Genomic DNA, 24,346 nt, shown 5'->3' on the forward strand with positions numbered 1-24,346 from the left:
ATTAAATATGAAAACAAATTCTTTCTTGTTCTTAAAAAACATTTAATTAACAAACAAAATACAACAAACAACAAAACAGTGGACGAGTATCCAGAGGATAATGTAAAATACGGCAAAGGGTAGTTCAACAAAGTTCACATTTAGCAACAACCAACATTATTAATCCACAGCAAGTCAAAGATCTCAATTCCATTGAACATCTGTGGGATATTCTTGGTAGATCCGTATATGTTTGGCGTCCAGCACCTGTCAACCACCAGATGTTCATCCAGGCCCTTCAGGAAGAGCGGGACAACATCCCCCAAGATAGGATCAGGAGGTGAATCCAGAGTGTGCGCAGAAGGTGCACAGCCTGTGTTAGGGCTCAGGGAGGACACACCAAGTATTGCGGATATTGATCTGGACTGTTTGGTCAATTTTTGACTTGCTGTTGATTAATAATGTTGCTTGTTGCTAAATGTGAACTTTGTAATTGGTGGTTATTCGTTTTCATGTGCCCTTTTGGAAGTTTGAGCCCTTGCCCCTTTATAGCTCTCTGCACGGCCCTGACTGTGGCACTACAGAGAATCAGAGGGACAGACAGAGAAAAGACGAGGATAAGGATTCCCTGATTACAATGTGAGGAAAAGCCTTGCATCATGTATGAGAATATCATTACAGTATTGTGCAATTTTACTGCTGAAATAAATTCACACACGATAAGCATTTAGTCATTTTATTTATACAAATGTTACTTGAATAAATTTGACTCAGTACCATTCAGTATGATATATTCTTCACATGGAAAACCTGTGTACAATCCATCTATCACGGATAACTTCAGGTGAGTGCTTAGAAGCAGACAGTTTTTTTAAAATATATTTTTTGAAAGAATATTCTTAATTTTTTCCCCGTTACAAACAAAAAGGCACATAAACATGATAAGAAAACCTTGCTTGACAAACATTAATACCACAAGACTCAGCGGGGAAGAATCATGAACAAGAGATGATGATCCTGCAGGGTTCCTCAAAAACTAAAATAATCCATCTCTTTAAAATCTGTCTCTGTCTAAAATGTGTCATTAAAAAGATCTGCCTCCATAATCTTATAGACTAGTTTCATGGCTAAAACAGTGAAAACCTCTTGCGCATGCAGAAACCCCACTTTGTACAACTGTAATACTTAATATAACAATAAAGTAGATATTTCTTAGCAAGCTCATCGTTTTGATCACACTGTCAAAAGGAATATGCATCATGTGAATGTGCATGTCCAACGTTGCACAATGTCTGTGCTATTTGCTATGACCTCATGGGTTGTTGTCACAAGTACTCTCTTCATCAGTTTGCTGGAGTACAGTCACATCACTTAGCGGTTGGTTGGCCGGCTAAAGAAAAGAAATATCAGAATTAAACTGAAACAAACAAAAAAAAAAGAGAGAAACAAACAAAACAGCCACATTCTCTTCCCACTGAAAAAAATCTAAATCTTACCAAGTGTATTTCTCTCATATCTAGTCAAAATATCTCATCACACTTAACCCATAAAGACTGTAGTAGACCGTAGAAGTAGTAGTAGTTACTTTAAGACGTTGCTAACTGAATGCAAAAACATGTGTCTCCATCCACTGTCATTGATCCAACTCCATGGGTTTTACTGGTGAATCATTGTTGTAGAACAGGGGTGTCAAACTAATTTTCTTTCAGGGGCCACATTCAGCCCAATTTGATCTCCAGTGGGCTGGGCCAGTAAAATAATACCATAATAGCCTATAAATAATGACAACTCCAAATTTTTTAGTGCAAAAAATAACATTAAATAATGAAACTATTTCTTTCCAAAACAAAAAAGATGTGAATGACTGGAAAAAACTGAAATTTCTGAAGAAAAATAAGTACAATTTTATCAATATTCTGCCTCAACTTGATTTATACATATGCATTACAGATCAGATCTACCAAGACACAAAACAGGCAGAATATTGTTAAAATTGCATTTATTTTTCTGTAGACATTCCAGGTTGTTCATATTTGTTCAGGTTATTGACATTTTATTGATATCAGAATTTAATGTTCTTTGATATAAATAATTTTGAAAAAATTGGTGTTGCCATTATTTATAGGCATAACGTCAAGTTATTTTTTTCACATTAAACCAAGAAGAAAATTTGGAGTCATTATTTCTAGGTTATTATGCTATAATTTTTGAGTTTGATACCCTTGACTGTTAATATCTTCAGGGTAATTTTCGCATTTTGCACTTTGTAAATTTATCTCGCGGGCCAGATTGGAACCTTTGGCGGGCCGGTTTTGGCCCCCGGGCTACATGTTTGACACCTGTGTTGTAGAAGATGACTGTGTTTCCACGGAAACTATGGAGCCTGTGAATGTCCAAATGAGTCATACCTGATGACCATGAAAAGATGACAAACTGCATTTTACATCAGTTATTTACATGTATTGATAGGATTAATGGATCAACAGGTATTAAACAGTTTAGATCTGTAGATGGTTTGTATCACTGGTGGCTGCTTGGGTCTCTATGGGTTAAAATAAAACATAATCACCTAAAGAGTAACTTTTCAGTGAGATACAAGAATTTATTTTTATACAATAGATCTTGATAATCTTATTTCAAGAAATGTTACCAATATAATTTCCACTTGTTCCATTGGCAGATTTTTTTTTCTTGCTTGAATTAAGCAAAAAAAAAAAAAAAAAAAAAAAAATTGAATTGAGCCAAAAGCATCTGCCAATGGAACAAGTGAAAATTATCTTGGTAAGATTTCTTGAAAATAAGATTTTCAAGATCTAATGTCTAAAAATAAGTTCTTATATCTCACTGAAAAGTTACTCTTTAGGTGATTATGCCTTATTTTAAGTGTGATGAGAGATTTTGACAAGAAATGAGAAAAATACATTTGATAAGATTTAGATTTTTGCAGTGTGAAAAGCTTTATCATACTCACTTTTAAACCGCATGTAGCAGGAGTTACAGTAGAGTTGTTTATTTCGTATTCTGATTTCAGCACCAGCTTCTGATCCTCCCAGGTCTGACTTACAATCAATACACTGAGAATTGGGAAAGAGAAGAGTTAAAGAGCTGTATCATGAGTGAAAGGGAGCTCTGAGTGTCTTAAGCGTCTAAGTAAACAGAGGGATCAGGACAGATCGAAGACCTTTGACAGCATGTAAACACAAAAAAGGAAGGCAAAGGAATATGTGAAAATTGCACATGACAAAGACTGGTGGAGAGGATTTCAGAAACAGGTGAAGACCACAGTATGAGGACGAACCAACGAGTGAAGCTTAGGAAGAAGGAAGCAAAATGAGGTGTTGATTAAAGTGACGCTCAGGTTTTGGCACCAATAGAAAATGCATTTAAACCGTCATGTTGTTGAGAGTCATTTGTATCAGAAAAAGAGAAGAAATCTGGAGTGATCAGGTTAGTTTTTGAAGAGGTCTGCTGAGCCGCTCCGGGTCATCAGGAGCACAACTCTCACCTTAAAGCAGCTCAAATGATAACTGAGCCCAAGGGACTCAACGATCATGGCTGCTCCCTTTCCCAGTGGGGTGTCACAGAACGTACAGATTTTCTTGCCACTCACTGACCTGGATTACAAAATATACAGTTGGGACATGAGAGCCGAGCACACACATGCATACATAGACGCATGTATGTATGAATGGTTACACACACAAACATGCATTTACACTGGTATATACTTTGGTTAGATATGCAAAACTAAGAGATGATGCAGAATTTCACCAAAACCTACAGAATATAATCAAGTGGAAGATGATCCAAGGTCATAAAAAGAAATCAAGCTGTTTGCATCAGAAGTAACATAAATAACAAATAACATAAATAACAATGTAATAGATTAGCGAAGTGCATGTCAATACAGGTGAAAGCTGTCTGAAAAAATCACTAAGAATTGATTTGTGAGCTCTTACTAAGTTAAACATTGATACTGCATATTGTATTGTATTGATTTTTTTTACTGTTTAATTTGACCAGCTGTCATTTGTCTGAAAAATACTCACACACGTACCAATAAAAATCTGTGGTTTCTAAAATTTCTCATGTTGTCTCTTATTTTTTGGGGGATATTTTTGTCAATATTTAAATTACTTATAGATGCTGTTGCTGCAGCACAATACTCTGTACAAAGAAAGACGTATTTGCTGTTATTTACTATATATCTCAATGAGAAAATGACACCAAGTGGATTTTTAAAGTGTACAGCGCTGTGCAAAAAGTCTGGATGGAAACAAGTATTTATTGTTTTCAAGACATCCATGCATGTTCCTTTGTTTGTATGTAATTAAGAGCATGAGGATTTACTTTGATCCAACAAATACATAAATGTACTGATGTGGTATAAAGTACTTAGACTTTATTTTTCATGATACGAAAATCCTCCCTTAGCAGCTACAACAGTTTTATCCACTCCAGCCAACATCAGAACAGTTCGTTCTTCAAACATTCAACTGAAATCCTTTGCCATTCCTCTTATAAAACTTGCCAGAGGTTTTTTTTTTGCCAGTTGGGTATTTCTTCCTCTCCTTGAAATCCAGTTCTTCCCAGAGTAGCTCAATAGGATTTAGGTCAGGTGACTGGACAGGCCATTCTATGATTCTAGCTTTTCTTCAGTTTTCTCTCTGAGTAACTATTACAGAGCTTGGACGTATGCCTTATATACTGACCTGTACCATGGCTCCACCATAAAACTGTTCTTCATTGTTTTTCATGCAGAAATGTACTAACTTAACCTATAAATATATAAAGATTTAGCACATTTTTCAAACATGTTGTAAACAGAAATGTGCAAAATTAACCCTATAATGCCAAACGTATCATATTTGATACATGAGTTTTGAAGCTGTCTACATGATCAGTGTGATATTTTTTTTCTTGAAAAACCTGATGTATACAATTAGATACATGCAATACATGGATAATCCACCAGGGGGGAAGAATTCATTCACCAGAGGACTTCCAGTGACACTACAAGATTGTCATTAATGAGGAAGGAAGCAGAACTTTGCCAATTTTGAAGAAGAATTACCAATTTGTTAGACATGTTTGTGTTATATTATGTTTTTGTTTGTTTAAAAATAATAATATTTGAGCATTAAGACCCGATGTATCAAATATGATACAAATTGAAACTCATACATGGAAACTTAAAAAAAAAAAAAAAAAAAAAAAAAAAAAAAAGAACAAGTGTGGTTGTTCAGAAGGACCAGTAAAGGCTCCAGTTGCAAAGAACTGAAATTTTCTGTCAATGATTTAATGGTTCAGGCTTTACAGGGTTAAATGTGTTTCATCCAAAAAAACTGACGAATGTTAATAGGGTTCCTATGGGTTTCTACAAGTTAAATTTCAGATTTTTTAAGACCTTTTTACGACTTAGAACAGAATTTAATGCCTATTGCATGGTAATACTGGCAAATATTTGTGACTCCTAGAATTTAGGAAAATATATTTATTGACTCCAGTGCCTTGATTCCCATTGTTCCGACTCATTCCTCACTGGGGGCTGCAAAGTTAGCGATAATTGGTTCCTAATTTCAACATAAATTGTCGGGTTGGAATGGGTGGAACTGAGTCGACTAACATTACTGTCTTTGCAGTTTGGACATTTAACAAACACATTTAACAAAACACAGTGAACAAGTTTATGGCAACAACTTAAGACCCTCCATATCAAATTGAATACCTTTTAAAGACTTTTTGAAGGTATTAAATGCAGATTTGTAGATTCAAGACTTTTAAGACCCCGTGGGAACCCTGGTTAATCATTTTGCACCAATATTTATACATTTACATCCAAAACCTGGCCAAAAAAAAGACCAAAACTAATATTTCATTTGGACTGCCTTCAACTTTGATTGTCACTGTTGATTGTCATTGTTCCATCATTTTATGGACACATAATGTTCCTGAACCTAGACCTGAATAATTAAAAGAACCCCAAATCAGAACACTGCCGCCACAGGCTTGTACTGTGGGAACTAGGCATGATGGGTAATTGCTTCATCTACCTCTGTTCTCATCCTAATGCATCCATCCCACGTGAATAGGGTCAGTCTGGACTCATCAGACCACATGACCTTTTATCTATTGAATGTTTATGCTCTCTATCAAACAAGAACATGTTGTAGGTTCAAAATTAAACACCACAAAAATTATTTAATTGAAGGCTGTTACCTAAATGAAGTTACATCCTGGTGGGAGCATTTTTTTGACCAGCCTGTGTATATGTTTGGTCAAAATAAATCTTCCTACCGTTAACTCATCTAGTTTATTACATGCAATCAAAGGAATGTTCCTTTGATTAAGTGTCTCTCTACGTGTCTCTCAAAAATGATAAAAGACTTCCTTTGACATCCTCTGGCATTCTATGTTTTTCTCTAAAAAACATCTGTGAGGAAAGAAGGGGTCCAGTTTGTTTAATAATGACATGAAGTCATATTGGTGTAAATATAGTGACCATCATTAAGAAGATACTGGACAATTAAAGTCTTATAGTATCAGTGTCAGGCTGTGCAATAGAAACATGTGGTCATAAATACAAGCACAAACCAAACCAAACCAAAACAACACAGGTAATATCAAGCAGGTAACTTATAACAAAGGACTGCATGTGCCTCTATAACCATTTTGGGTCTGGAATGGAAGGTAAAAATGATGAATAAAGCAAATAACAATATCAGATAAAACATCAATTTGTTATCAGATGTGTATATTAACCCATAAAGACCCAAACAGCCACTGGCGACCAAAATCATCTACTGATGTAAAATGTTTAATACCTGTTGATCCACTAATCCATCAATATCAATACATGGAAATAACTGGCGTAAAATGCAGTTTGCTATCTTATGATGGTCATCAGATATGACCAATTTGGAAGTTCAGAGGCTACAACATTGATTCACCAGTAAAATCCATAGAGTTCGATAAATGACAGTGGATGGAGACACTTGGTTTAAGTTCAGTTAATGATAGACTTTACTGAAAGTCATTTCTTCTCCAGATTTCTCTGTTTTGATATAATAACCTTTTAATTTAGTCTGAGCTTTTATGAACATCTACATGATAAATGAATTAAATATAGGAAAATACATAATTTACACTGAAAAAACTCAAACTACAGACAATAATATTATAATAAAGGGTGATAAATTAGAGAAAAATAAATTTTGGAACTGACACGAAAGTAGCACTGGGTCTTTATGGGTTAAATTAGTATTATCCTTTGCCAGCACCCCCCCTTACAATTGGACCTGGATAATGATTATACAACACAGTATACCAGTGAGAGGTTAAAGGCAGCTTGTTGGAAGCATTAGCCAAAGCAGCATCGTCGGTTTTACCTGCTCTGCTGTTGAGGTGGATCAGACCTGGGCTCTGGGGAGGTGGTGGGTGACGGTGAAGAAGGTGAAGGGGAGGGCGTTTGCCTCGACCAAGGGGATGAGGGGGTTCCTGCCCCACCTCGCAGGGAGCCCATAGAGGATGAGGACGGCAGAGTGGAGGAGCTGTGTCGTGCTCCTGACCAACCACCATGAAAAGAAGTGCTGCCAGAGAGGGCAGAATGAGGACGTGAGTAGTTTTGGCAATAAGAGCTACTTCTGGGTGTCCACGATGATCGCCAGGAGTTGTAGGAGGAATCCAGGTTGTCAAGAGACTCGCCTCTGCAAAGCCAACGCATGTGCCACCCATGTTAGGTAGTTAGTAGAGGCATTAAAACTGTCTGGCTGCCAACTGCATGTGTACCATTTTTTAGTAATAATTTAATTAAATTAGCCAGAGCCAAACTGGCAGCCAGATCAATACACTTCAGCACACAATGGAAGTCCCAGGACATTAGTAATGCCAACCACCACTGCATTAGTGAACATTACACCATAATCTCGCAACATAGTTGAGAATTTTACCTTCTCTTTGAGGGTTTCAACAGCGTGTGGTATATGTTGTATGTACCTGCGCATGGGGGGTATGTCTGCCTCCTTGCTGGTGATGGTGTTAGTGGAACGTTGGCAGATCCAGCTGCTGTCAGTCAGCAGCAGCGTCTTCTTTTTCATCTCATTAAGGATCTGCTGTCGCTCCAGCTCAGCCTGCGACACGGACTGCTGACCCTTCCTTTCACCCAGTCCTCCGCCACCCGTCACTGCACCCAGAGTGGAAAGATAAAACAAACATTAAGCAGGGTGAAATTCACATTTTATTGGAAATCAAAGCTGGAAACGGGCAGGAAAATTAGAAAACGAACGATGAACGTAGCTGTGATTATCTGGATATTGTGTTTCATAATTCTGGGGTGATTGTTTTGCATTGTTCTGCTGTAGCTTTGGTTAGACATGTAGATGTGATTACCTTATGGGAAAATAGTTAAATTAATTGCGGCAAGTTTAAAAGAAATCTCTAAATCAGGCCACATGTAATTTTCTGGTAAGATGACTGATTGATTTACCATTTGTTTTTTAGATGTTAATCAAATGGCTATAAATTCTGATTTAGTAAAATGTCATTATTGACAAATCAAGTGATCAAACAGGGTCACAAGGAGAGAGAATTGACTGGATTTCAACAGGAGAGGCAGACAGGTGGAGCGTCAGAGCTTCAGGGGTCAAGCCCACCTCTCTCTGGCTCTCTGTAATCTCATGGCATTGAGAATGTCTCTCCTCTCCATCTCCAGGTGGGATGCTGCTCTTTCTCTCTGGGCTTTTCTGTCACATGCACTCTTCAACTGCTCCTCCAGTAGCCAGTGAGCCATGCCACCTGGCTGAACAGTTACACCTACAGCAGGGTACAGCCCACATATGCAGCAAGAGTATCGACAAGTGGGCACTGTCTTATTTATGAACAACTATCATGGAGAGCATTAACTGCTTACCCAACTTCAGTTAACACATGACCTTAGGTCACAAAGCAGCAAGTCTGTGATTGGTCTGCAGTGATTGACCCAGGAGGAAGCGGAGGAACAAGTCCAGGTGTCCATTTGGACTCTGTAAGGCCTGGTTCACAGCAGTCTGGTAGAACTGTGTCTGTGCAGATCCAGACCTCTGGGATGTGGTTTGTTCTTCTGACAGCAGATTGACTCCAGTGTTGATGAAGGTCTGATGGACATGAAGAGCAGCCACAAACTCCTGGACACTCAGATGGATGAAGCAGAACCTCTGGTCCTGGTACCCTCCTCTCTCCTCTTTGAAGACCCCTGTGAACACTCCTGAGTACACTGAGGCTGATCTGATATCGATGCCACACTCTGTCAGGTCGGATTCATCGAAGATCAGGTTTCCTTTCTTCAGCTGCTCAAAGGCCAGTTTTCCCAGAGACTCAATCATCTTCCTGGTCTCTGGACTCCAGGGTGGATCTGTCCCAGATTTTCCATCATACTTGACATTCTTCAGTTTGGCCTGAACCACCAGGAAGTGGATGTACATCTCAGTCAGAGTCTTGGGCAGTTCTCCTCCCTCTGTGGTCTCCAACACGTCCTCCAGAACCTTAGCAGTGATCCAGCAGACGACTGGGATGTGACACATGATGTGGACGCTTCATGACCTCTGGATGTGGGAGATGATTGTGTTGGCCTGTTCTTCATCTCTGAACCTCTTCCTGAAGTACTCCTCCTTCTGTGGGTCAGTGAACCCTCTGACCTCTGTCACCATGTCCACACACTGAATAGGGATCTGACTGGCTGCTGCAGGTCGTGTGGTTATCCAGAGGCGAGCAGAGGGAAGCAGGTTCCCCCTGATGAGGTTCATCAGCAGCACATCCATTGAGCTGGACTTTGTAACATTAGTCAGGGTCTCAGTGTTGTTGAAGTCCAGAGGAGGTCGACACTCATCCAGACCATCTAAGATGAACACCACCTGGAGGTCTTCAAAGATCCTGATTCCTGCTTCTTTGGTTTGTTTGAAGAAGTGATGAACCAGTTCCACCAAACTGAACTTCTTCTGTTTCAGCACATTCAGCTCTCTGAAGGTGAATGGAAATATGAAGTGGATGTCCTGGTTGGCTTTGTCTTCAGCCCAGTCCAGACTGAACTTCTGTGTTAAGACTGTTTTCCTGATGCCGGCCACACCCTTTGTCCGCACTGTTCTTATTGGTTCATCTGTGTCAGGTGGCACAGATGTCTGTACATGTGATGGTTGTTGGTGGTCTGTGTGGGTTCCTGGATGCTGTTTCAATCTGTCTGACCTCATGTTCTTGGTTGACCTCTGTAGCCCCTCCCTCTGTGATGTAGAACTCTGTGTAGATCTGGTTCAGGAGGGTTTTGGGGTTTCCTACTTTAGCAATGCCCTCAAACACACACTCAAACTTCAGCTTCAGCTTCACCTTCAGTTTTCGCCGACACTGGTCAATGCTCTCTGAATGAAGACAAAGAACACAATTCAGAGGATGTTCCAAACACAAATGGAAGGGGAATGTTTCCCATTTCTTCTAGTATCATACCATTCTGTTCCAGATTCTGTGTGTATTCAGGTCCAGTCATTCATTTCCTCTCATTACATCAGTTTATTGTTCATGTGTCTTCTCTCATATCCATGACATTCAGCTGGAGGACAGTAGAGTTGAACTCTTCAAATATACTCATCATCACTGTTCCTTCTAAGCTGCGTGCATGCGCAATTTGCCCACTTCTAACACAGTCTCTGCACACAGAAAATCTGTGCTGCGGGCAAAATAAAAATGCAACCTGAATTGAGAAAAAATAGACACATTCCAATTTATTCAGTACCGTTTTACAGTGTGACTTAGAGTGACAGGTGACTGGTCAGCCAATGATATGATGCAGTTTACACACGTATTCATGCCGCTAATCAGCATCATTGATAGTGTGCTTACGTGCCACCAACCAGTGTGTTTGGCTGCAAAATGGCGTAGCCGCAGTGGAGTTAAGAGCTATGAATAATGCTTAGTCCTGCTAATGTTAACTCCTTACAATAATGGCGAAACGAACGGGCAGTGGCACATCCACTCACCAAGCCAAAGTAAAAAGAAATGTGCTTCTTTTAGAGTGGAATGGCTGTCGGAAAATGTGCAAATGGAAGGAAAAACTGCGAAACTGGATGAGATTTTTTCTTTTTTGAGTGAGAAGGTCTGCTCTGCTAAACATGTAGCGAAGCCAAAGTAGCCAGAAAGTTTTCGGAGGGAAAAGTGTGGACAGAATGGAAGCTGGAATACCTCAACCGTCATATTCAGCACAAAAGTCATTTGAATGTGGTTGGAATTATATGAAGATGCAAGATGGGAATGGGGATCGGTACATTATTGGGGGAGAGTGCCACAGACTGAGAGGTGAGGAACGAGCTGTCACTCGTAAAGAAATCCAACCCCGAGCAAGTTAAAGTTCTCATCGACAATGGTCTTCTAGCCATCAAAATGAATCCATCAATGCTGTTGGTTCAACAAATTCACGATCACATGACAAAGTATGTGAGTATACCAGAAAGCTGGCGAAGCAAAAATTATGCTTTTGAATTTGTGAATTCAATCAATGAGAAAGTGCAGAATGAGACGATGTGCAATGTTAAAAATTCACCTTGGCACACCCTGATAGTAGATGAGAGCACAGACATAACAGTGCACAAAATGCATCATATATATCCAATACAGGGAGGAAAATGACATCACCCATAAAACTGTGTTTGGCGGCATCATCCAGCTGACAGCATGCACTGCTCATGACTTTGTCAAAGCAATAACTCAGTTTTACTCCAAGCATGAACTGGACATGCAGAGAATGGTGATGCTGACCTCCGATGGCGCCTCAGTATTGCTAGGAAAGTACAATGGTGTTGCCGCATTATTAAAGCGGCAAATACCACACTTAACTGAACAATATTGTGTGGCCCATAGAGAGGACTTGGGCACTGATGATGAGTGGAAAGATGTACCTTTGATGCATGATGTGGAAACTCTTCTTAGAACGGTATATTCCACTTTCTCTAGATCCACTGTAAAGAGGAGAAAATTGGAAGACCTAGCAAAGATTCTCGATGAGGATACATTGTCATACAGGTCTTTGAATTGTTACGACCCATGAGTGGGTCTGAGTGTCACTCCATGGGTGTGTCCACTTTTTCTTGTGTGAGTGGATTATATGTTGCAGGTGCCGAGCCAGATTCTCCCCTGTGATTGGAGCAGAGGCTGGAGGCGAACCTTTAAAGACCGCGGAGCTGGGCCGGACAGTTGTCGCACTTCCTCTACTCCCAACCCTGCCTTCATTCCGCCAGCGTTCCTGTTCAGAAGTAGGGGTGGGCTGCCCTGTTTGTTTTATCTCGTTTTCTCCTGTTTTTGGTAAGGAAGGTTAGATCTTGTATTTTGGTTACTTTATTTTGCAGGTCAGCTTAATTTCTCATTAGTGCAGTTTTGTTTGTTGTTTTGGCCAGAGCCCACCCTGAAGTTTCAGTTGCCTTTATGTCCAGTTTTCAATATCTTTATGTTGCACCTTTGTAAATAAATCACTTCTTTGTTAAACTTGCACAACCCGTGTTCAGGGTTTCTCTCTGTGGCTTGGGAGTGAGGAAAGGTGACAACACTATTCATGTTGCACCCTAGGGTCCCCTAGCAGGGGCGTAACAAGAATGAAGTGTGATGGCTGTCATGGCGCCAAGCTGTGAATGCTGTTCTGAGGAACTATGCTGTGCTTGAAGAATACTGCAAGGGAGAATTAAGTGATGACAGAGATCCAGTGGCAAATTACTGGTACAAAAATATGACTCATTCAAAGTTCAAGGTTACTCTCACTACTCTGGGAGATGTTTTGGGTGAGTTGGCACAACTCTGTCTTTCTTTTCAAAGATGCAACCTGACTGTGATGGAAGGACATTGCTTTGCAAGAGCAAAGATTGAGAATTTGCATTCCCAATACCTGAGGGATGAGAAGGATTTTCAGTGGAGTGACCATGTCAAAGAGGCGATGAGGGCTCAGCTGATGGCAGAAATACTGGTGAGATTATCCGTTTTATTCGTACGCTCTGTGATCACTTGGATGCTCGTTTTCCAGAAGATGAATTAAAGGAGTGGTCTGCATTTGACATTGAGGCATTGAGCTCAGACATCAGTTTTGAATATGGATCAGTAGACATTGTGACACTGGCAAAGAAGTATGAGGCCATTTTCCATCACCCACATTCTGTGGAGGCCATTAACAGTGAATATGCTGAATTCAAGTACATAATGAGGCAAAAACTAATACAAGGGTCCATCAGCACATTCTCAGATATGGTGGCTGTAGCACTTAGATGTGAGGAGCTAAAGAAGATCTCACAGGTTGTGGATATTTGTGCTATATTTCAAACATCCAGTGCAGATTGTGAAAGAGGCTTTAGTTTAATGAATCAAATCAAAGCAGCATCCAGAAATTGTCTTGAAGTGGCACATTTGGACCAGCTGATGCGCATAAAGTCAAAGCTAGAAGCGGACAGGGACATCAACCTGGACACAGTGTTCAACCACTGGAGATGTGAGAAGGACAGGCAGAAAAAATAAGGTGACATTTAATTTCTCAATCAGTTTTTTGCTTTTTCTAGAGTCATTTATTAAGAATTTTCATTTATTATGGATAATCATTAAATGCTATGACTACAAGTAATAGAAATGTTAATAAAAACTGTGTAAGTATATACTTGACAGAGTTGATGGAATTTTCATTGTATCATATGCTTGTTTTACAGCACATGTCATTGTGGAAAATGTGAATGTTTTCATGTGAACAAAATTTTATCTCAAAAGGTGTACATGTCTCAGTTCTTCCAGAGCAAGAGCCCCACCCTAACCACAGAAGGAGGACTCTCACACCCTGTGAAAGAAGCAGACAGGGTCATCAAGCTGGACAAATTATACGATGATTGGAGAAGTGAGCAGGACACAAAGGAAAAATAGGTGAAATTTAAGTCCTCAATCAGATTTGTGCTTACTTTATTCATCCCATGGGGAAATTTACAGGTTCCAGCAGTATCCACAAACTTAAAAACAAGCAGTAGTAAAAACACAATCGTAAAAAAACAAACACTTTAACTTTCCACAAGGAGTCAGTCCAAAGGAGACTGTTGTGCTTAGAGTCAGTGCAATGAATGAGTCTGTGCAAAGGATAAAGTGCAATGTTTTGTAGCATCACTGATCTTTAATCCTGAATATCATCTTTGTTCCTTTGGAATGTCCTTTAAACCCTTTTATCTACAACAAACACAGCTGTAAAAATATTCAGTCATGTAGGCAGTAGTTTCATCAGTTTCATCCATTTGACTTTAGTCAGTTTTTCCTCTGATTCAAATTCTACACATGGATGTCATCCATCAGGTTCTTTATTTAATAGGAATGACTCAGTTATTCTCACATGTACGTATTTGGACACTACAGTGTTATGACTGAGACCAAATGTATTAAGTGTTGGGTTCATAGAAGGAAACTGTTCTGGAGCTGAAAATGATGACTGGAAAAACTGTCAAATCCCACAGTGAAAGAATAACAGCTGATCTACTGGATGTTTCCAGGGACCTGCTTGGACTAGAAGACTGTGGTGAAAAGTGTCCTCCTTCCACTTGGTGTGTTCACCTGTGTGTGTTTTCAGAGTCTCTTGTGTCTTTGACTGTAGTTGAACCTTTCAAACAGACTGACAGCTGCTTCACTTTGATTTTACATCCACAGGAAAAGGTCCGTCTGTCGGCAACAGTTACCTTTAAAAGACCAAATGTAAGGAAGGCTTTGACACACTTCAGTCAAATCTGGACCAAACGGTCACTTGGATTTAAGGATGAAGTAACTGCACTGAGGTGGACAAAGGTCAAAGGTCACTGAGACCTCACAAATCACATTAGTGGGAATGACTGTGAGTAACTGAGAAAACTACATGAGTGGATTCTGATAGAACAGCTGATTATATTTTAGTTTATATTGTCTGTCCATTTACTCCATTAATAATAATAATAATAATAATAATAATAATAATAATAATAATAATAATAAATAAAGAGCTTAATGTTTGTGTAATACAGATCTGTTTCATCCTCAGTTTGAGTTTACTGTTGTTTTTTTTTTTTAGTTTGACTAAACTGTGTTGACTTAATCTTAGTTGAATAACTTCTACAAACCCAGATGATGACTGCCTTCACAGATTGAACTGATCTGTAAACTGATGCTCCGAGGGGTCTGAATGTTACCAGGACATAATATGAATATTCATAGAATTCTACTGGGCCTGAACAGATGGAAACAACATGACCACCGTCCCTCTGTTTAATGTGTCACAGGGAAGGAAATATGGAACCTCTTACTTTATTAATTACTTATTAATGACTGACCTTTAGATACTGGGATGTCTTTTGAAAGTTTCTTCACCAGATCAGTCCTGTTCATCTTCTCCAGAACCCTTACAGCGACTCTCTGAGTATCTGTGTAGTAGGTCTGGACCATCAGATCCACTGTGTCCGTCCGCTCTGCGTTCTCCAGTCGACTGACTGGGATGGGTAGTTCTTCAATGGTCAAGAACCACTTGAACTCTTTAAACTCATCATGGATCAAATGCTTCAGAATTTTCAACAGACTTTCTTTAAGTGATGCCTTCTGTGTTTCCTGTAAAGATCCAAAAGAACATGTTCACCTTAAACAACCAGGTCTGTAATGTGATGTGATCATGAACCTGTTCATCAACATAATCCTCAGGTTTAATGAACCTTCTGTCCAAATGTTTGACACATTACATCAACATCATTCATTTTATATCAAAGACAAAAATATCCTGAAGAGTTCCACATGAATAAGCTGAAGTGCATCAGCGTTGGACATTATTAATTGGACAGAACAGATGGACCAGTAGATGTTGGACTAGTACACACCTCAAATGTGGAGTCCAGCTGAGTCTGATCCTGTAGACCACTGGGAACCTCTGAGCTCTGCTGCTCCGCTCTGTGGACCAATCATCAACAATGAGTTCACATTATGTCTGTCCACACTGACGCCAACATGAGTCACATGACCCCCTGTAGTGGGACAGGTGTCCAGGGTCCTCATGTATAAAGACTTGCGTGGATTTCATACTGAAACCTGGCATATGCCCAAATCCAGAAAAGTCCGAACGCACAATAAAATCCAGATGTATAAAACTGTGCGTACGCCCGAATCCACGTACATTTCCTTTATTCATCTCAATCAGCGTGGAATTGAGCACATATGTTGGAGTACCAGACTCCTCCCTCTCCATGCCCAAATTTAAATATGCACATTAGTATGAACGGGGTCTACAGGTGGGATTCCTTCTGGGATTCCCCTCTCTGCATGATTACATGATGACGTCAAGGTGGATGTGAAGCTGAGGCCAAAACAGGTGGAAGAAGAAAAGAGACGAACTTAGCCTGTTTGAGCAGAAAGTCGATGATATTGAGGGTGACACTGTTCTCACAGGGCTGACTCGGATCACCCCCAAGGTAAATATATATTTAGTATTTGTGTAAGTCATACATTAGTTGATTCTACGGGTCATACAACAGTCTGATCACAGCCAAACTAGATAAAGGTTCATGTGTAATCATGTCAGGAAATCAAAGAGGAAATCAAAGACTTCAGCTCATGTTTAATCACTCAAATTATTATTTTCCAACAATGAGACAGAAGACGGTGAGACGCAGTATTATCCTCCTGTCACAGAGGCTCCCTGTTGACTCCCCGGAGTTAGCCAGTCCTCAGGTCCACCACAGCCCACCGCTGATGCCCGTCCGGCCGGTGTCCAGAACACCGGCATGGGTCTGTGCTGACTTGAGACACATTAGGACATTGTGAGGACAATCGGCGGAGTCAATGAGCAACTGGACCGACTAATAAATGTTCTCACAGACATGAACACTACATTAAATGCATTTATCAACCAGTGAATTTTGTGTCCTTTTCTCTTTATATGGTTGTTGCTTAATGTCCTCCAGGCAGGATTGGCATTGATGGATACAGGGTATAATTGGTTCTGGTTCTGGTGGTTGATGTGCTGCTCTGGCAGTAGGATGACGTGCCGGTGTGTTCATTGTTCATCTGTGTATCTCCGATGTGCACATCAATCAGAGGAATGACCTTTTTCACATTATTAACAGTTTTTCAGTGTCACCTCTAAGTGTTGCCAAAGGTTCCAAAGCACTAGAAACGTGCATACGCCAGCTATGGACTTGGCGTGAAGGACCGCACATTTCCACAGTCATTTCAGTCTTTATACATCTGAACGTGAGCGTGGAAAAGGGCGTATGCCAGGTTTTTGTGCGTACGCACGCTTTGTACATGAGGCCCCAGGTCCTGCTGGTCCCACTGACAATCAACATGTGAGCCTGTTTGGAGCTTCACACTCACTGGGTTTGGTTGATCTCATCAACATTTGGATGAAACCAACAGCTCTGTCCTAACAGTGTGTCTCCTCACCATCTGCACTCACAACATATGATACAAAGGTGTTCAGTGGACCAGGAATCAACCCTGGTGACACATCTCTGCCTGTTTTGTTTGCTCTCTCTCTCTCTCTTTCTCAGTCACACCTCCTCATCTCTCTCTGACACTTCCCCTAATTACTCAACTCTTTTCACCTGTGGGTCCCAGCTGCCGCTCATTAGGCCTGGGCCTATATAACCACTGCCTTGTACGTATGTATTTTGCCAGATTGTTCAGCCTCGTTTGCAACTTTCCGGCGTTACCTGTCTGAACCTCTGAACCTGTTTGTCCCGACCTGACCCACCTGCTTGGATTCCCTGAACCCCCACTTGTCTGACTACGCCAGCCTGTCTTCTGCCCTGGTATCGACCAGCCTTTGCTCGACCAAGCCTGTCTGTCTCTGCCCTGGATTATTCGACCCACCTTCAGTCTTCCGACCACAGCTCAGCCTGCTCCCTCTGGTTCTGTCTGGATTCCCCGGTTCACAACCCCCGCCTGCCTTGACCAACCTGCTGTCTGTTTCTTGTCTGTTACTAGTTCATCTGATAATAAATCTCTTAAAATATTTGAATCAGTGGTGCTGCTTTTGGGTTCTCCTTGTGCTTGTGTTACCTGGACTCTGATCCAGTATCATCCAGGACCAGGTCCCACTACAACAACAGGTTTTCATTGATCAGGTTTAGTGTGATTCTCCTGCCAGTGTCTGAACCAGAGACTGAAGAAAAAGACCATGTGACACCGATGGTTCAACAGGACTAACTTTAGGTCGGACATAGAACGCCAAGTTAGGACTGACTGAGGTGAGAACCCTGTTGGTGAATCTGGACCAGATCTGAGGCTCACTTACTGAGTCTGTGGAACACCCATGGAGTCATCACTGTTCACGGACACACAGCTTGGTCCTGGTCCAGGTCCAGGTCCATGTCTGTGAATAATGATGTTAGTGGTTTTAGTGCTGGACTCTGACATGGAGAACAGTGGTGGACAGATCCAGATGGTGGTCTTACCTCTGAGCTTTGGGGAGTCTGTCGGGTCCAGGTCCTAGGGGGGTCCTGTTGGTGGTCTTTGAGGGAGGGGCTCCCTCCTCTCTGTCCTCATACTGATCCATTCTGCTGAATCCACATTAACCATAAAACAAACACTGAAAACAGCAGAGTTTGAGACGTGGTTATATGATGGAGAAGAGTCTGATGTGGACCAGTGGGTCAGAGATAAACCAGACTAGGGGTTTTGGATCAAGACCTGCGTCCCAGATCTCAGATGGTGTGTATTTAATGAAGATGTGACTTCATGAAGGTGTTTGTGGGTGCAGTTTGTAGTGTGAGTGTGAGTTGAAGTGTAATAGCAGATCTGTGTGTGTTGTTCTGCTGTAGTTCTACTGTCAGACCACTAGATGTCCTCCTGGAGCTGATGATGGGACCTGAAGGGAAGGACAAGCACAGCTGATTCGCATAGTCTAGGAAGAAAATATGGCGGTGATGATGAATGATGACCATGTGATGATGGTTTCTCAGATTTCCATTAAAACCTGAAGGACTAAACCAGTCCAGAGCAGAGTAGGTGGTTCAATCACCTATAAATGATAAACATCAGGTTGTGAGTCTGATCTGTATTCTCTGCTCATGTTCTCCAGTGGAAACCTGCCTAGAACCTTTAATGACACTAATGTTCTGTGGGTTTCAGTGTCTGGACTCAGACCTGAACATGTGGTTTATTTTGGACTCAACTTCTGATTGGCTTAGATTTGACCACTGAGGGTGACATCAGAGGTCAGACATGGTCAGACATGTTTGAGTGACAAGTGTCTACACCAGTGATGTTTAACATAGGAATGTGTGTCTAGAAGGAGGAAGTCCCTGTTTGTCCCAGTCCAGGTATGTGGTGTAAATCTGTCTTCTGTCTCCATCCTATCGATCCACACAAACCCTTCAAATGACAGCATTTCTATTCACAGACAACATTAGATCCAGTGTTGGGCAGTAGCGTTGCTACTTGTAGCGAAGCTTACTACAAATTTGAGTAGCTTGGTGGTAACGTCACTATTTCCCGAATCAAGTAACGTTTCAGTAGCTTAACTCTTTTATTGATTTAGTAGTGTGGTAACGACCACAGACACTATTTTTGTATGGCTTAACACAGTGGAGAAGAAGTTTGTAGACTAGAAAATGTAATTTTATTATCCACAACACAAGCACTCCAGATTGTTCGGAATGGGGCACACACTCTGTCTGCACTGGATTCACTATAAACCAGGATTTTCGCTCGGAGTGGGCGTGTCTTACTGGAACATCGTCGTGCACATTCTTGGAAGTGCCGTGCCCACGCATAGCAAACTCTGGGCAGTGATGGAGCTTTTCCCACTTCCTGTTCTCCGACATCCTCCTGCGTCGTTGCTGGCGGTACCAAAGAGTGGACAGCAGATAGGGTATGGAGCGGACCAGGAGCATCATGCGGGGCTGAGTTTTCATTGCAGAGTTGGAGATGAGACCCACACCTGGTCTCACCTGGAGCACCTGTCAGATAACGGCGTCCACTTGAATGCAGAGGGAACCGGTGTTCTGCAGAACATCCGATGGTTGTTGGTTGAGTTATGTGGACAATGATCACCACAAAGGCTCTTTTCAGAGTGGACAAACCCACAGTACAGAGCACTACAGCCGGATTCCCTCTGAAAAATAACTGAGATTTTTGCTAAATAAACTCAACCAGACTGCTTACTGAGACAGTATTTTTTCCTAATCAAAATAGGAAATGCGCAATTATCTACAACTATGACAATAAAGTTACTTTTTTCAGAATAACTTATTTGGTACCACAGATGAACATGTGACCAGTATCAGTGGGTCAGTGAGCCCGTTTCCGTTGCACATCTGAGAACATTAAAGTCCAAACTGTCCAAACTGGTCCAAAACACAAACATGTCTGTCCATGTGTCTTTTCCAGTCCAGTCCTTGTCCATTGTCCAAACCTAAACTCTGTCTTGTCCAGTGACAGATCACCATGGCAGTAGATTGGTTTGGTGTACGTCCGTAAAATGTGTCCAGGGTGCTCCAAAGATCAAACATTAGTTCCACCTGATACATGTTCTAACCTGAAGAACAAAAAAAAAACACCCGGGACTGATCCCATGACCCCCCTGAAAGACTTCACACCCCCAGTTTGACAAACACTGCACTAAAGGAGCCAGTTTGTCAGTGGTGCAGTGGTCCCTGGAGAAGTGGGTATATTCTCAATTTTTGCTTTCTGTTTTTTTTAAGTAGTCTACACCCTGTTTTAGAAACAGTGACATGTCAAACTACTCTATTTAGTTTACCCAAAAATCCATCAGTAGTATTTGTTCACTATTATAAAATTAACATGACTTGATCAGGAGCAGTTAGGTTTTACTGGTTACACAAGCAGCTGCGTGAATGTAAATGTATTCAACATGAGGCAAACCTAGTTTTAAAGTTTTTTTTTTAAACATTTGTTTAAATAAAATCTTAAATCTGAAGCTGACAATGCATCCCTTGTTCATATTTCACCTTAAATAAATTATTCTCTTTCACACATCAAAACCAATCAGATAAACTCAAAAGTGCACTGTCCACGATGTCCACGATGTGTGTGACACATCCACCCCTGGGTGAAACGCCTGGTTTTTAGGACGTAGAGCCCCACCCCTGGGTGAAACACCTGGTTTTTAGTGGATCCCCTGTCTGCACAGCCATCCAAAGTATTCTGTTTACTGCCCTCCGCTTCCACGTGACTTTTGAACTCCAATTGGACTGTAGTGAGCATTGTTAACTACCTGGTCTGCAGGTGTCAGGAAACTGGCCAGTAACTTTTGTTCTTTGGTCTGTAATTATAGTTACTCGGGCATATTGATAACCCAATGGAATTGACTTTGCATGTATTTGGTAATTTAAACATGTAGTTTCTTATGTTTATTGCCATGTTAAGTTGGCGCAACTTCAAGTAGTTTCACATGTAGTGAGCTACTTCTGTGGTGTTTGTGTAACTTAGCTTGCTACATTTGACTGGGTGGTAGCTTCTGTGTAGTGAAGATTCTTTCATGACAGAGTAACTGGTAGCTTAGCTCACTACATTTTCCAAGTAGCTTGCCCAACACTGATTAGATCCCTTTTCAAATGTACACTGAGGGGAAACGATGTGGTTTTGTGGGATGTAAATAATATAAACAGTGACCTGAACCCAGACCTGAACCCTCTGTGAAGGCCGTCACTTTTGGACTGGGTTCAGGACGACCTTTGACCCCGAGTCCATCCACGAACAGTGTGTTGTTTAGTATCAGTCGACTGTGCTTTGTGAGTCCACTTCAACAACATGTGGGAGAAAATCCATGTTGTGTGCTGAACATGTGTTTGATGTGTTCTGTTCAGGTTCTACTGCACAAGGTTCCGCTCTGTCAGCGTCATTTACACAACAAACATTTGAGTTTGTGACAGACTCACTGTGTTCATGACGCTGTGATGGAAATGTCTCCAATGGTCCAGTGAAATTCACTCCTGGTCTGGACCACTTCAGCTCACATGATTGTCCCAGTCAGACATCAGAGGGGATTTCCTGAATCTGCAAAGACAAATGGAGCCCATGGAACATCATCCAATGGTTGAACTCCAATCAAAACCAGTCTGAACCAGTGGCTCCAAGCACAACAAACCCCGCCCCTCACACATATTGTAGCTTATTTTGGCATTGATCCAGCTGATGTCATCATGTCTACGCATGTACTGATGTCAGTAGATCAACTGCCTCTATATATGTGCCAAGTTTGAAGTAAATTGAAACATAATTGGTGTTTTTACAAACGTGAAATTTTGCTCATAAGTAAATAGTAAGAAGAAAGATTGAAAAAATTCATTATAAATTTGAACTTTGACCTACTTTTCACAAAATGTAATCAGATCTATTCTGGGTCACTGGCAATCTATAAACCCAATTTAGTCTGAATTCAACTAATAGTTTTTCTGCTAAACTGTTAAGAAACAAAGAAAGACACAAGCAAACCGAACCCAAAATAATACCCCTTCCCTCTCCTTCAGGGGGCGGGGTAAGAAGTGGTGCCAGGCACAACAAACCCCGCCCCTCACACCTGTTGTAGCTTATTTTGGCATCGATCCACTCTTTCATCCATATTCAATATTTGTTTAATATAAAAATCATATTCAAATGACAGAAACAGCTGGATATGAGAAGATGCTGGGAAACTGAGCAGAACAAGTGACACAATGATCCAACACTGGGGTGGTTTCAGTAAATATATATCTGGGGAATTTGACCCAACCCTGTACAGATTAATCCCCTTGGGGGGGGCGGGGTAACCAGTAATAAACGACACTAAACTGATGAAAGATTACGGAAAACAAATCAAACAGCACAAAGATGAGACTGAAATAAGAGAAGAAGAGAAAACTGACCTGTGGAAGGCTGATGGAAGAGTCCAAGTGTTGGTGTGTCTCAGGTGAACTGTTGCCCTGGAATGGAACAGAAGCTCACCTGGTCCCACAGTTCCACCCAGCACCAGTGGGAGGAGCTTAGTTGGGAATGTCTGTCAGTTATGTCCTGATGTTAATCTCAGTGTGAGTAGACGTTCTGGAATGGCAGCAGATGTAGATGCAGAACAGACACAGAGTTGACAGACTGTTTCTGTCTCACCTTGTTTAATGTCATGGATTTAAACAGAGGTTAAAACACAGCTAAATAAACACAGTAAATAAACAGTCTGAAGCAGGGCTCACCAACACAGTGCCCGTGGGCACCAGGTCGCCCGCAAGAACCACGTGAGTTGTTCTCAGGTCTGTTCTAAAAATAGAACTAGTCCAGGTGTCTCCAACATGTTGCTGGTGATCTACCGGTGGTTCACCAAGGGTCAATAATAGAAGAACACAAAGGTGATTGGTCATTTGGTTGAACAGGTCTGAATTTACACCCAATCAAAATTACAAGTGTCCTGCCCCCCCCCTCCTGAGATGAAACGGTCAGCCAGCTGTCAATGAAACTTTAGCACTGGTTTGCTGCCTGTCATTGTAGAGGGGCGGGCCCAGGAGGAGCAGGATGAGCCAGATGCCAGACAGGAAGTGGGTTTAGCCCCGCAACGATGTGGGCGGAGTTTAGTCAGGGAGTTATTTTCACCAACAATGAGACACAGACTTCTGTTTGACAAACGTGAAAGAGAAGTGTGTGTGTGTGTGTGTGTGTGTTGGTTGTGCTGTAGTTCTACTGTCAGACCACTAGATTGCCTCTGGAGCTGATGATGGACCTGAAGAAGCAGCTCAGGAAACACCACAAGACCAGTGTGGAGTTTGACTTCACTGACATCAGAATCAAACAGCCTCAGCTTTATTAGGAAAGATTCACCTAAACCAACACGAAGAACTGAGGTAAATAAGATGAAGTTTGTTGGCAGAATATAAACAGCTGCTGTTTATCACCTGACAGATTCCACTGGATCAATAAATCACCAAACTGCCAATGAGTCCACAGGTCAACAGTTATCTGGAGGATTATCAACACGAAAAAGTTTTCAACAGGAAACACTGAGGGTTAAACAACTGTAATGACCAACAACTGCTTTAAACCACATGAATGATTAACTTTAATGAGACGAAATATAAGACGTGGACGATCAACGTCCAAACCCAGAAACAGAGTCCAAACCTAAACAATGGAGAGTCTGATCAAACAGCAGCACTTTAGAGTTTTATGGATGTTTCCTAGGTCTGAGCAGGTCTACAACCCCAGTTCCAAAAGGGTCCGGACGCTGACTGTAAAATGTCAGTCAAATCCAGAGGTGGGTAATCCCAGCTCCACAGAGTAAAAGTCCTGCCATGTATTGGATCTACCTGTTCACTTCACACAGGTGTGATTCCCATCTACCCGGATGAGGAGTTGTGCCTCCTGAAAATGGGCCGGTTCAATGATGGTGGAACAAATACATGGC

At 41.2% G+C, this 24,346-nt stretch overlaps 2 protein-coding genes across 6 annotated transcripts in view; both read right to left on the reverse strand.

The window, feature by feature from the left end:
- The window catches only part of LOC115433979 (zinc finger protein 271-like), a gene marked incomplete at its 5' end in the record, with an annotated part of 219,668 nt that overhangs the window by 46,334 nt on the left and 148,988 nt on the right, over positions 1-24,346 (reverse strand). The window lies entirely within an intron of this gene.
- Positions 883-23,404, reverse strand: LOC115433985 (LIM domain only protein 7-like). 5 transcript variants are annotated; one of them, XM_030155630.1, is made up of 12 exons: positions 23,145-23,404; positions 22,824-22,998; positions 21,858-21,975; positions 18,411-18,512; positions 18,251-18,328; positions 15,837-15,906; positions 15,303-15,573; positions 7,975-8,161; positions 7,368-7,685; positions 3,485-3,593; positions 2,951-3,053; positions 883-1,369 (listed from the first exon to the last, which is right to left on the reverse strand). In XM_030155630.1, the coding sequence occupies exons 4-12, from the start codon at positions 18,509-18,511 to the stop codon at positions 1,347-1,349; spliced, it is 1,260 nt and encodes a 419-aa protein (XP_030011490.1). In that variant the 5' UTR covers position 18,512; positions 21,858-21,975; positions 22,824-22,998; positions 23,145-23,404; the 3' UTR covers positions 883-1,346. The 5 variants fall into 5 exon arrangements, with proteins under 5 accessions (XP_030011490.1, XP_030011481.1, XP_030011498.1 ...); XM_030155621.1 differs by having other exon boundaries at positions 18,411-18,515; XM_030155638.1 differs by having other exon boundaries at positions 18,411-18,544.

This window comes from Sphaeramia orbicularis, chromosome 2, assembly GCF_902148855.1.
Source record: "Sphaeramia orbicularis chromosome 2, fSphaOr1.1, whole genome shotgun sequence".
NCBI lineage: Eukaryota > Metazoa > Chordata > Actinopteri > Kurtiformes > Apogonidae > Sphaeramia > Sphaeramia orbicularis.